Source organism: Teleopsis dalmanni, chromosome X (genome assembly GCF_002237135.1).
Source record: "Teleopsis dalmanni isolate 2A chromosome X, ASM223713v2, whole genome shotgun sequence".
NCBI lineage: Eukaryota > Metazoa > Arthropoda > Insecta > Diptera > Diopsidae > Teleopsis > Teleopsis dalmanni.
The window spans coordinates 36,652,435-36,667,437 of NC_051848.1; the positions used below are offsets into that span (position 1 = coordinate 36,652,435).

General features: G+C 29.5%; 2 protein-coding genes across 3 annotated transcripts; both read right to left on the bottom strand.

The window, feature by feature from the left end:
* Positions 1 to 239: 239 nt before the first annotated feature.
* Positions 240 to 2,695, bottom strand: LOC119688311 (embryonic polarity protein dorsal-like). Its single transcript, XM_038102990.1, has 5 exons — positions 2,221 to 2,695; positions 1,763 to 2,160; positions 1,601 to 1,676; positions 989 to 1,108; positions 240 to 688 (listed from the first exon to the last, which is right to left on the bottom strand). The coding sequence occupies exons 1-5, from the start codon at positions 2,693 to 2,695 to the stop codon at positions 240 to 242; spliced, it is 1,518 nt and encodes a 505-aa protein (XP_037958918.1).
* A 1,853-nt stretch (positions 2,696 to 4,548) lies between these two features.
* On the bottom strand, positions 4,549 to 11,736 carry LOC119687742 (dorsal-related immunity factor Dif-like). Of its 2 annotated transcripts, XM_038102186.1 has the most exons (7): positions 11,631 to 11,736; positions 8,353 to 8,928; positions 7,895 to 8,292; positions 7,761 to 7,836; positions 6,770 to 6,889; positions 5,944 to 6,006; positions 4,549 to 5,390 (listed from the first exon to the last, which is right to left on the bottom strand). In XM_038102186.1, the coding sequence occupies exons 1-7, from the start codon at positions 11,710 to 11,712 to the stop codon at positions 4,564 to 4,566; spliced, it is 2,142 nt and encodes a 713-aa protein (XP_037958114.1). In that variant the 5' UTR covers positions 11,713 to 11,736; the 3' UTR covers positions 4,549 to 4,563. The 2 variants fall into 2 exon arrangements, with proteins under 2 accessions (XP_037958114.1, XP_037958115.1); XM_038102187.1 differs by lacking the exon at positions 5,944 to 6,006.
* Between the last annotated feature and the right edge of the window lie 3,267 nt (positions 11,737 to 15,003).

Here is a 15,003-nt window from a genome sequence, read left to right on the forward strand (position 1 = left end):
TTAGATTTTTCTTAGTAAAAAAAATAAATTTTAGCAAAAAATTTAATAATATCAAAAAAATGTTGGCAGTATTTTGTTTTAAAATTTTATTAAAAATAAAGAAAGTAGGTAAAAAGTATATGTATAATATATACTATAATATAGCCTTCGATAGCATTTGTTGAGATTCATTGTTCTTTAGACTAAACCTCTAAGTTCTTTCAGGATAAGGAAAGAACTATAAGAAAGAATGATAAGGATTATGTTGTTATCGATAAGTTGGATAATCGCAAATCATCTGAAGTGAAATTTATGAAATTTTCACCATCTACAAAGGCTAATAATCCACTAAGAGTGGTGCCCTCCTCTCCTGAGACATTTGGTAAAAAGTTCATTGTATTTTGTGATGGTTGGTGTTGATGTTGTTGGTGATGGTGATGGTGTTGTTGCTGCTGTTGGCATTCGTTATTGTGTTGATATTGGTATTGCTGTTGGCGTTGATGCTCTTTATTCTCTTCATAAACTAAAGGTTGTTGTTGTTGCTGATCTTGTTGATGTGATGGCTGTTGTTGTATTACTGGCATCATTAAATTCCGGAACTGTGACATATTTTGTAAATTGGCATTATCATTAACTGGTGAAAGTTCTGATTCGACTTCGGTCGCAGGTAACGTTGGTATGTTCCAGAAATTATTATTCTTCATATTTGCTAAAAATAGTTATTATTATTTTACATATTATTTTTATAGTAATAAGGAACTAATACGCCGAAGTATAGATGAATTTTATAAAAAAAATCAGAGTTAATAGCTTGCAAATATATCATATATATCATATATATACGATATATCATATCGTCTTTCTCTACTGTTTCTATATATGTATGTATGTATGAAGTATGGATAATCACTAAGTGCAAAATGAAGTACCAAGCACTGTGAATTATAGTACCTAGGACGAATGATGAAAGAACCTCAACCAAAATAGAAGAAGAAAAAGATAAACTTACAAGTATCTTCAATATCATTTTGAAAATGGTAATGTTGTCGATTAGCATATTTTTGTGATTCTGTTCTGAGTATATTCTTTGGATGTCCGCCAGTCTTAAGACGTTTACGCTTTGTTTGATCTAAAAACATTAAAGAAGCATTACATAATGTTACATATAGTTATATAATATTAAACATAAAATTATGTTAGAATATATAAATAAAATTACAAAAAAAAAGTAAATAAATATGTAAACAACTTAAAAAAAATCATGATATGAGGAGGGGGAAGTGCTATGAATTTCGTTCGCTTTATTGATAAAACGTTTTGAATTTAAGAACCGTATTTGTATTGTATTCTGTTATTTATAATTTTTCAATATATGGTATATCTTTTATATAACGGTAAACTATTCATTGAACAGCAAGACTTCTGACGCGATTAATTATTTCTTTTTAAAACGATATTTTGCGTCTTAGCTGATCAGATCATTTCTTGTCAAAACTTAGCTAGTCAGTTACAATAGCATCTGAGTATGTTGGTGTTATTTGACTATTTATTAAATATTTTTACTGAAATGTCTCGATATTCTATTTACGTTTTCGGCATAAATAATTAAAAGTATACACACCTAGATCCGAATAGTACTCGAACGGTAAAGGTTTGCTCTGAACTCCATCAGATGATCGCACCAATTGAATAAAAATCTAAAAATAAACCATCAAAATAAACGTCAAAATTTCAAAAAAGTACAAATGTTGTGATTCATTAGCCACTTTTACTCTAAAGTTACCTTGGCTTTCTCTGAAACGTCTTCATTATAATAACGAGGAGTTTTAAATGCGATAGCTGTCTGCTTGTGTACATCCGTTGGCTGAAATTCAGCATAATCCTCCCAAATGAGTTGATTATCATTGTCCAGTTCATAAAATCGTATCTTAATAAACTTAATATCATCTTTGGCAATCTTTTCGCATAGCAAAATAATTCTATCACCACCATCCACTTTTGCTGAACAGCAACAAAGTCTATAAATTACAAGGTCCAATATAGCTTTTTTATCGTGAATTGGTTCCGATACAACAGGTTGTAATGGTTTCACACCTGATTCAGTTTTTAAGAATGCTTGGAAACATAAACGTACCACATTCAAATCAATACTGGATGGTTGATCTTTGTGTCCAAATCTTGCTAAAATATATTTAAACACGTTAATAAAGAAAATTTGTTAATTTAGAAAAAGTTACTTACTTCTGAATGGATCTACTTGCAGTCGCTCACGTACTTCCAAAGCAGATTTAATCTCACTCTTCTTCACACATTGTACACCTAAATTAGAGAAGACTGCACGCCGTGTTTCCCCAGTCAGAACAAGTGTACATATACCATCTTTACAACCATCTTTCCCAACTAAATAATGTGGATGTTGCCTATATGGTGGATCCTTTGTCACACATGATGCCACTATGACAACATCACCTTCATAACCCACAATCTCAATGGTGGGATATGTCTTATTTTCAGGTGTCGAATTTACACCTGGTATAGAACCAGCTGAACGTCCTTCGCATTTATAACGAAATCTTAGTGCTTTTGTAGCTGGTTGTTCCACAATATTAATGAATGGTTTTGGTATTGCGGATGTATTCTGTAGACTTTGTTGTGATCCTTGTGGTAACACCTGCGACTTTGAATTTATCGAGGTAGTTGGGAAGGATGTGTCCATTATAGATGTTTGTTCTGCGTTTATTTGTGGTTCTATTTGTGTTTAGTTAATATATAACTTTGGTTATTATGACGAATATTTTAAACATCAACTCTCAAGAATATTATATATATTATTTTAGCTTTCAGCACTGGTGGAAGAAATTAAAGAGCACCTGAATAGTTACACCTACTATATCTTAAGTATATGTATGTACTAAAATTTACTTAAAAATGCTTTCCTATTTATACAATTTTTCTTAATACTAATTGATTATATTTCGTAGACATAGGTTTAAAATAAAACAAGTGGACAGTTTTAAAAAGGTAACCATAAAACAATTACACCTCTGAGAATCCCGTGCGTTTTGTTACTTATACAGGTCACACATTTGACCTTAATCACCATTTTCCGGTTATTTGGAAAATGTTTTAGTTTAATTATTTTAAATACGACTACAATGTACCTGTTTTATTCAATACTAACAAACAATTATTTGTGGGTATGTATTTATGTATATGTATTTTTATATGTATATAATGCTATAATAATATAGTATTTGAAAACCATTAATACAACTTTTTTAAAACCGAATGCACAACCTATTACAATCTTTGAGATATATATGGAATGAATGGAATTTTCGACATTATATGGAATACGCCTACTATGCACTGTCTTTTTTGGATACGGTCTTTATATTTTTTTTTCATGTTCGCCAGCATTCAAACATTAACCTAAATCTAATCCAGGACAAAGTACCAAAATCAGATAACATTATTTCGTAAAAAAATGAAGTTTAGTTGAAATTGGTAAAAATGGCAATACTCGTGCTTAGGGCGTTGTTTCGGAACGTAGGTAGTGGCTTAGTTGTAGACCTTGTAATCAGGGTGACTATTGTAGATGTGTTGGATATGATTTAATTACTATTCCTATTTGAATAACATGCTTTTAAATTCAGGCAACTTCATTTTGTATTTTTTCATGACATGCTTCGTATTGGGTATTAGCTAAGGTCATAAAAACTTTCTAAAGTTTTTATTATTTCAAAACAGCTAAAGATTAATCCGTAGTTAACTCATACAGGCACATTTTTGAGAGACTATAACTATATAATATTATGGATGCGCTATTGTCAGCTGTTTATTGACAAATTATAGAAAAGTATCTTAAAATTATATAGAGTAAGTGTACAGTAATATGAAATTGAAAACATTTAAATATTATTATGAACTGTAAATTTGATATACTATATTATATTATAAATGTGCTTTGTTTACGTTGACTTCCGCATCCACAAAATAGATTACTCTCTATAAATTTTCTCTGATAAATTTTCTTTAATGTTTATAATAGAATGGTTAACCACTGCTGAGCATATTATTCAATTATCGACTAGTATGTAATCACGTAGTAAAGTAGTAACCGATTACTATACGTAGCCAAGTATTGTTGTATCTTCGGCTAAATTACCAGATGCGAGTATAACAACCGAGTTGATGTTTTTGCGCGCACTCGCTTGTAAAAGAACGGGCTTATAATAATATTTGCTAATCTCTTTTAGGACTTGTCACCTATCTCAATCCTTACTTGAAATTAAATAAAAGTTGATACTTCAATTTGTCCAATTTTATTTTGCCAAGAGTTTAACTTATAAAATAAAGATTCTCTATGTATTATTGTACATACAAAAGATTTTTTGCTGTTTTTTTTTTGTGTCCTTAATTCTAATAAAATTATTTGTGCTTAAATAATAATTAACGATATTGTAAACATTTTTGATGCAACTGAGATTCTAGTTTTGAAATATAAAAAGTATTAAAGTAAAAAATGTTATAAAACAATTCCACATTGATAACAACATTTATATATATTATAACATTCATATATTATGTTGTTATCGATAAATTGGATAGTGGCAAATCGTCTGAAGTGAAATTCACGAAATTTTCACCATCTACAAAGGCTAATAATCCACTAAGAGTGGTGCCCTCCTCTCCTGAGACATTTGGTAAAAAGTTCATTGTACTTTGTGATGGTTGATGTTGGTGTTGGTGTTGATGTTGGTGTTGGTGTTGTTGATTTTGTTCATGAACTGGTGATTGATGTAATTGCTGATTTTGTTGTTGCTGTGGTTGCTGTTGTTGCATTACTGGCATCACCAAATTCTGGAAGAGTGGCACATTATGCATATTGGCATTATCATCGACTGACCAAAGTGGTGTGATACTACCGCCACAGGTGGTTGGAGCATTGGCTAAATGATTTATAAAGCTATTTATAATTTGGGAATCACCATTTCCATTAGTGGTAAGATTTCTATTGGCAGTAATACTTCCATTGCCATTGGTGTTATTCATAAAGTTTTGTGTACTCGTTCCCAGAGTTGTAAATTTATTCATATCACAGGTATCGCCATTCATTTTAAGAGAATTAAGTGAATTGTCATTGAGGTAGAGTTGCTGTTGTTGTGTGGCTAGTTGTTGTTGTTGCTGTGCGGCTAGTTGTTGTTGTTGCACATATCCGGTAGGACTTGTTTGTTCTCTCATAGTTCCCATGTTAAAAATATCACTCATTTGTGTTTGACTATTGCCACTAAATGTTTTCATAAGACCTGGTGAAGGGGTTGAGTTCCGATTCATCGGAGAAACTGGTTGCGGGGATGGTGACATTTGATAAGGACTACGATATGATCCAAAATGTTGTGCGAACGTAACTGTAGAAATAATGAATACATTAATTTTAAAAATTTAATAACTTTTGTTTCATAAATAAAATATGAGAAATAAATATGTGAAATAAAATAGCAAATTAATTATTAAACAATTGATGGCAGTAAGTTTTATGTTCATATTAACATACCTATGACTGATAATGTCTTCTCATTCAGTGAGAATCACAATCAGGATTATAGTGTAATATTGGTGTATGTACGAAAATGTCTATATTTAACATATAACTGATGAAGACTTAATTTTTCAGGGCATATAACCCATAAAACTTATCATATTACTATTTTGCTAACTCTTCAATTAATTAATGTGTAATAAAGTTTTTCAAAAAGTGTCATATGTATGTTGGATCAAACATTTCTCTGCCAATCACTTATTTAATAATTTATTCAAGAAATGTCATATATACGTAAAGTTCCTTAGATGTGAAAATATAATATAATATGATATTGATTAGTTCTGTAAACTAAGGTATATGGATCAGTTATAAGGATGGAATTATTACTATTTAATAATAATATAATTAAATGTAATTACCTGGTTCGGCTTTGATGTCAGGCATCATTGGTGTATTGCAGAAATAATTATTGTTAATATTTGCTGAAAATATAGATTATTATATTACACATTTAATAAAATTGTGAACATTTTATTAATTAAGCACGAATGAGAATAATATGAAGCAAGTAACATTATCATCAACCCATTTTTGCATAAATCTTAATTAAATTAATTTTTATTAAAACAAATTTAAAATTAATATAATTAAATCAAATCATGTTTAAATAAATTAATTTAAAGTCATTTATTTTTGTGAAATCGCTATCTTATTTATATACTCGCATAGTATGGTATTTATGGTTGGGGAAACTATACGATGACTAGATAATGACTAGAATCCGATATGTATGCTAGACATAATAAATTTCATAAATAATTTTAATAAAATATATGCGGTACATAAAAGGATATATATTCAAAAACATAATTATTATTTTACTCGTACAAAATTGATATCGATTTCCGTACCGATAATTATTTATATTGGATATACCTATAGAAAAATCACTTGTGTGGATATAATTTGTGTTTGAGTTAACGACCTTGCAAATAAATGAGAACCCAGATCCTTGTATATGGGAGCCCATATACTGTATATGGTTTTATATGTACGTAACTGTATTGTATTATATATACTATGTTCCAATGGATAGTAGTGAAGTGTAAAATGCAGTTCCCATCATTAAAATGTTTATAATTCATAGAGCGAATGTGAATTAAATGAAATTCAAATGATCTACTTGTTTGGTAGGATGTAGGGTACAAAAGTAAATGAAAGAAAAATAAAAAGGGAAAAACTTACAAATATCTTTAATATCATTTTGAAATTGAGCATTTTGCTGTTTCTCATATTTCTGTAATTCTCTTCTAAGAATATTCATTGGGTTTCCGCCAGTCTTAAGACGTTTACGCTTGATCTGATCTAAAAATGTTAAAGAAGCATAAAATAAAAATTCGCAAAATTTAAAATAAAAAACAATTGCTATATCAAATAACATAAATAAGAATATTGAAAACATATGTAGGTAAAAAAAGATATATAAACATAATTTAATATAAAATAAATCTATAAAAGGAGAAATTTTCAGAATTTCGTTCGCTTGTTTAATGACAGTTTAACAGTTTTTAAAAGCAGGAAAGAGTCGTAGTTATTATTGCCTGTAGCTATTATTAATGATTTTTCTATATGTATTTTTTATATGTCGATCAACTCTTCACTGCAGACCATTAGCTTCCGCCAACCGTCGCGCTATCTCATTTACCGACAACAGTTGACCACTTTCGATTTGTTCTTGATAGTTTAAATGATCGATACAATCACTTGCATTTGAGGGAACGGGCGGCACGCTTGTATATAATGCGAAATGTTCTGCCTCTGACAAATCAACATCAGGATCAAGGACAACCCCATAAGCGCCCTCGCACAGATTCTTAATGCTCTGGCGATCAGCAATGGCTACCAATTCAATGTTTCCATCATTAATTGGTATGTCTGCCAATTGTAGTGCACTTATTGTTTTACGATCAAGTTGATGACCAAACGTTATGGTACTAGCATTAGAGTAGGCTTCCTGCTGTGGCAAGCTACTTGCGCTATCGCCTTTGAGTGGTATATGTATGACATCAGCATTAAGATGTGCCGGTCGTTTCCCAGATACGCTGCTCACACTTCGTCCCACCGGCTTGCTACCTTTATTGGCGTTTGTACTATTCTGTGGACTAAGTCCAGGAGTATTTGAAAATATCTGCTGAAAAATTAAGTTTACGGCGCAGACGCGTAAAAGTACGCATACCTGGATCTGGGTGGTACTCGAATGGTATAGATTCACTTTGAACTCCATCAGACGGCCGCACCAATTGAATAAAAACCTAAAAATAAAATATATAGTTAATGCAAAGAGTACAAAATATTAACGTTTTCAGTTACCTTTGCTTTCTCTAATACGTCTTGATTGTGATAAGGTGGAGTTTTAAATGTAATAGCTGTCTGTTTGTGTATATCTGCTGGCCGAAATTTAGCAAAATCTTCCCATACAAGTTGATTGTCATTATTGAGCTCATAAAATCTTATTTTAATAGTCTTAATATCATTTTTGGCAATCTTCTCGCATAACAAAATAATTTCATCACCGCCACCTACTTTTGCTGAACAGCAACAAAGTCTACAAATGACGAGGTCTGACATAGCTTTCTTATCAAAAACTGGTTCCGATACAACAGGTTGTAATGGTTTCACACCTGACTCAGTTTTTAAAAAAGCCTGAAAACACAAACGTACCACATTTAAATCTATGCTCGCCGGTTGATCTTTGTGTCCGAATTTCGCTAAAGAATGTGAGACGTTAATATACCATAGATAGCTTATAATTCTTTAAAATTACTCACTTTTAAATGGATCCACTTGTAGACGCTCACGTACTTCCAATGCAGCTTTGATGTCATTTTTCTTCACACATTGTATACCTAAATTAGAGAAAACTGCTTGCAGAGGTTCGCCGCTTAAGACAAGGGTACATATACCATCTTTGCAACCATCTTTGCCCACCAAATAATGTGGATGTTGTCTATATGGCGGATCCTTTGTAACACATGATACAACTATGACAACATCACCTTTATATCCCACTATTTCAATAGTGGGATACGTTTTATTTTCGGGTGTAGAATTCAGGCCAGGTATAGAACCGGCCGAACGTCCCTCACATTCACTTTTATAACGAAATTTAAGTGGCTTTGTAGCTGGTTGTTCCACAATATTAATGAATGGTTTTGGTGCGGATTTGTATTGTAGATTTTGTTGTGATCCTTGTGTAAACACCGGTGACTGCATATGGGTTGGGGAACTTGGAGATGATGCGTTCATTAAAGCTGTTAACACTGCGTTTATTTGTGGTTCTGTTTGTGCTGTGGATGCTCCATTAATATCTATGCTTTGGTTATCAAGAGTGTTTAAAATATCAACTGTGAAATAGAAAGAGAATATATATTGAATATATATTGATATATTGATTAATATATTGATTTTGGTTATTGATTATATAATATATTGATTAAAAAGCAAGTTCAATTTTTGAAATTGAATTTATAATCTTTGTATTCAAAAGTCTTTTATTTTTCCTAATATCAACTTCAAATGACACTCTTTACCATTAAGGAGCCGTCATTAAGAGAAGTAAGAGAGTAAATCATTAACAGAGTAAATTCTTTGCAATTGTACTATAGTTCATTTACTAGAACATGATTATATTAGGTATATCACACATAAGATATTAGATGCTTCACACATATCCAAGCAGCATTAATCTCCACATTCTATAATATACTTCATTGCAGAACCTGCTATCTGAATATAGGGCTCTTTCATGAGAAAAACACAAATTAGGTGACATAACGAGCCATTAATGCCAGAAATTAACACTGCACTCTTCTATAATACATTCACAAGATTATATCCTTTATAACCTTTATATCCTTTCTAATAACTAAGTATGCCTAACAAGTTTCCACCTATTGTACGGACATAATCTTAAGGAAAGCTGCTGTATAATTCTTATAAATACTTTTTTCGAGAACTTAGAAGAACTGAAAAAGCCTCATATTGAAAGCCTCAAACATTCTAAGTGAAAATAAATAACAGAACTTCTTTAATCAAGACAGTATACACGTATCTTAAAAACATATATAAAAACAACAGCCATAAGGCAGTGGCACAGATATATACATAGCCTATGTGGAGTACGTCACTCGGCCTTAAACTTAAACATAGAGCTAAGTATAAACATTTAACACATTTGCTATTATCCATTCAATCAGTGTGAAGTACACTAAGCTGAGAATATGTCGGACATGCGAGTCTGATCCTATTTTAAAAGATGATCTTAACAAATAGTAATGTGTATAGCTAAACGCAGATAGTAGTAAAAATAGATTACTTACGCTTATTAATTATTTCTGTTTTTATATATATTAGTTGAATTTTTATGTTGTATCATCTTTGAGACTAGAAGGCAGTTCCACAACAATGCCTTTTGATTATTGATTATGATTATTGATTATGAAAGACTTTCTATCCTATATAACATTGTAGTGTGACTAACGCATTACTATAGTTTTCTTATACGGGAACCTATCATATATTTGAAATATTTATAAGGAAACTCGAATATAATAGTTTTCCCGTTCTGGTTCTCAAGGTTTTAATAGTTTTTCGATAGTTTTTTTGTAAGGAAAACTATTGCAAAATCGATTGTTTAGATATTTGGGAGGAATAACGAAGATAAAATTTATGCTTTTATTAGTTTAATTAAATTTACAACTTTCCTAAAGATTGTCTAATCTTAGTGAAAAGTTAATTAAATTGACTAGTTCCCCCGATTATAACTAGAATCAGAGAAACTAGTCTTACACCTATGTCTAGGAATATTGACTTTGTAGGAATATTTTTCATTCACAGTATAACAGAAATGACATACATTATAAGTGTTCTAAGAGCGTCTGTCACTGGTCTGTCACTGATAGAGTAAGTATATGCGCAGCAGACCTCGAACAGCTAAAGCAAGAAGTACTTAAGATGTTTATACGATCCAAGTGTATTTATCGGCTGGTAACTGAGCTAATTGCGACCATTTCGGATTCAATTCAACTTTTGTAATTGAAAGGAATTTCGTCTTCAAAAATTGCGGTTTCTTCGGTGCCAGATGCGAAGTCCGACGTCATCAGAATTCAGTTTTTCAGTTTTTCAGTTTTTCTTCATTTAATATTTATTTTAGGAAATTATTTTAAAATTATTTTAAAATAATTTTGAAATTATTTTTGTTTAAAATACATTTTAACTTACTCGTATGTCGATTGTTTATAACGAAATTTACGTAAAACTATTTTCATTAATTTTTTTGCCTTCATTGTGGCTAAGACTTTTGGATTTAGTGTTCTCTTTTGTGGGTTGGTAAATGGACAGAAAATGTTCGAATTTTATTTTTAGGGCCGTAATTAACCCGGCGAATGATTGACTTATAGCACCAATTTTTTTATTATAATTTGCTTTGCTTTCTTTTATTGTTGGTTTTATTGTTAATTGCTTAATTGCTTAAATAATTAAATTTTTTTCTTGGACCTTCGATTTGTTTAAATGAAAGATTTTGTATGAAAGGCAATGAGAGAGAGATATTACTGATAAGACTTATTGAAATTTTTTTAAATATTTTTGCAATAAATTAATTTATAATTACAATTTTCTTAATCGTTTTCGTTTTTTTTTGTTGTTTGATTTTTAATTAATTCAATTTAAATAATTGAAAATGAGAAAAGTTTATTAAATTTACTTCTGTTAAACATTTTAACATTTTATGTCAGACGTATTCTTACGTCACTTTTTTATGTGATCCAATTTGTTTTAAAAAGTATTGTAACTGCTAATATACAATATAATAATATATTAGTAAACAATAAAATATATCATATTATTATTTAGTAAAAAATAAAAACAAACTTTTTATATTGGTCAGCTAGGAAATTGTGGAGAAAAGAAAATGTTCAAAAATCTTTTGATGTTTAGAAGGTCTAGATTTTATATATAGAACTTCTACGTATTTTTTTCTCATATATTATTTTATTTATTATTAATTTATTAAATAAGTTTTTTTTTTTTTTGAAGAACTTCTTACCTAAGCTGTAATTTGGTATATAATAAGGATCCCTCGGGATCTCCACTATATGGTTAATGTGTACAGAACGTTTTTTTACCATTATGTCTTCACTATTAAAGCATTAATAGTTTAAATTCAATTTATAATTATGTTTCATATATGTTTAAATTTTATATTAAACAATACTGAAAGAATTTTTGAATATTTTAAGTCTTAAAGTTGCTAACGTTAAGCTTTGTTCAGTTAAAAACTTTATGCCACTAAACACTTGACATGCACTGTAAATTCCGATTTATTGGCGAGTGTTAGGTCCACATATAAATATATTATTATTTAATACTTGTGTATTATGAGATATTAAATTTGAATGCTTTCAAGTGATTGTCTATTTAATTGGCTGACTTTTTAATACTTTGAAGTATGTTTAATTATTGTTAGTTTAGTATATTATTATTTTTTTGTAGTTGTTAGCATTTTTGATATATTTTTATTAATTTTATTTTTATTGAAGGCACTTAGTCATATTTATATCAGACAATTCCATAAAAATATCTTCCCAACAATGTTTATTTTCACGTTTTTAATATATTTTGTTTCGAACTGAGCTATAGTAATCCGATATTGCATGGGTACTTTCCCAAGTGTCTTTGTTTATATTATTTTTAGGTTCACAATTTCTAATTAATTTCAAAATTTCAGTCAGAAATTAAGTGCAAAATTAATATGAAAATTTCTTGAGTTCATTCTTCTTGTTTGCTCTTCGACACTAACTAACGCTGAAGCCTCTAAGCAAGCTCAATTTATGTTGCCTACCACATATATTATATATATGTTTGCTTTAATTTAAATATTTATTATTATTGTCAAAATATATATTTTTTATTTTCATTTAAAATGATAACACGAATTAATGTTTCATATTGCCAAGCATCATTTCTGGACCTATCTAATGTTGAGTTCAAGCGATAACAGCGACTTTAGGACTGAAGTGATTTAACAGTACTTAACTTCTGTGGCACTTTCTTATATTCAAAAACTCTCTGAGTTGTAGCCCTCACATCATTAGAACTGCAAGTAGTAAAACACGTTTAACAGTCGTTTGAAATTATAAATAATTGTGTTGTATTACATACATTTTTTTTTTACTTCTCAAATTTTTTTTAATTTTTTTTTAATTTTTTTTTTCATCAGAGGTAAAGTAATAATTTGCGGTTATCTATATTTTATATATAAATTTCTGCCTGAGCAGCTGCTACTTTCTGCTACTTTACTACGAATGTTAATTTTTTTCTCGGGTTTGAGTGTGAAAAAAATCAAAAATGGAAAAACCCAGATTAGTTGAATGAATCAAAGTTGTCCAGTCCAGCAGCAAATTAAAATTCTAAATGGATGAGAGCGTTGGGGGCAGGGCTCGGGACAATGTATGTGACGTAGTGGGTTGTGGGGAATTCCAGATCTTAAAAATTAGTGGGTTTTTTTCTACAATTTCTCCCAGTCAAGCGTTTCAAGTTTTGATATTTGTTCTCAGAGTTAATAATATGCGATAATTATCATAAAATTAATGTTCGCATTGAATCATTTAATTAGGGATTGGAATTAGAAACGCTGCTTCTCAAATTAACGATAAGAAAAGTAATGTTTGATATTTTTATTTTTTATTTACACAAATTTATAAGTGATCATTACAAGTTTTTATATACATTTTTTCAAATCTTAATTTTTAAAATGATAAATTTGAAAATAATAAATACAAAAATAATTTCTTTTAAATTTGCAATTTTTTTCTTAAAAAAATCTAGAAATTATAGACATATACATATTAAAGATAATGACAATGGTGGAAGGTTATTCCTTAGTATAATATGCTAATATGCTCACAAGGGATGCTATAACGTATGCAAGAGAGGTTAAGGTTTCCAAGCTATATATACTAACCCGAATTTGGAAAAATGAAAGAATTAAAAAGCTAGTATGAATTAAAAAACTAGTATGAATAAAAAAACTAGTATTAGATGCAGCACCAAAGACCAGGAGAAGAAGTTTGGAGATCAAACCAAACAGATCACCTTCAATATATATAAAATCATTACACAGTATTTTTGAATTACTTTTCGTAAACCCTTTTCAATAAGTCTTAGTAAAAAATTTTATTGCTTATCTCTAATATATCAATTTTTTTTATTTTAAGAATTGATTTAATAGAGAGATATTGGTCCTTCACATGTACTGTTTTTCAACAATTGTCCTGTTAAGTGAACTACCATAGTTGGGTTTTCCAAACTTATCTATGTCCAATAAGGTTGCACCAACTTCACCAATATTCTTTTTTGCTCAGTTGGCTTCAAGTATATGGTAATTACTTAAATTTTCCTTTTTATCCTATTATCCCATTTTATTTTCTATTTATTCGTGAAAAATATTTGTTCTTATTGCATTCCACATAATTTCATAAAAGCTTCATAGAGCGATCTTGTCAATTGATCATATCGTTGTAAGAGATATGTTTCTGATTCCGAAAGATGATAGATGGCGAATCATGGATCTATGTATATAAGCAAATTAGTGAACCGTAGTCGACTGTAAGTGTGTTTTTTTTTTGGAAGATTTGTTTACGTCGCACTTACTTTATTACATCAACAAAGAACTATGACGCCGAAATAATGAACTAAACATCACAAAAATACGAGTTCTCATAAACTTGAATGAGTTACTTCTTGACTATTCCAAACATCAAATGAATATGTCATCCACTTTACTGGTTTCATCTCAAATCTAATGCTTCTTAGTAATGCTTCCCGTAAATCTAAGTCAGATCAAAGATTTTATGGATCCAAAAATCATGTTTTGGTGATGTCCCAAATGGAATGGGAACAGGGTTTTGACTAATGGTACGACAGTTTGCAGAAAAGTGTGGATCATAAAAAAAAATATTTTCAAAAATAATTAATTTATTTTCAATGACAAACTACTTTTTATTTTATACTATATAAATATTGACTTGTTTATTGTTGAAATTCAAAAATATATTATCTCTTCTTATGATACATTTTATATGATACATTATATATATGATAACTATAATCAGTTACCTCTTTTAAGATTTGGCGTTCTTGGATGAGATTTATGTGCAGTTCCACAAATTAACCAAAAAAAAAAAAAAATGAAAGAACATATTTTAGTTTAATATTTAATTTAATATTAATAATATATACAATAATATACATATACAATTTAATATATATTAAGTTTGTAGTGATGCATAAAGCACAAATTTTTCAAATACACTATAATAATTAGCCAATATTTTTAACTAACTCTATATGAAGAGATTGCGAACATATACAGATATTTTCGAAGACCAAGTATTAGCAATTATGTGCATTTATTAGGT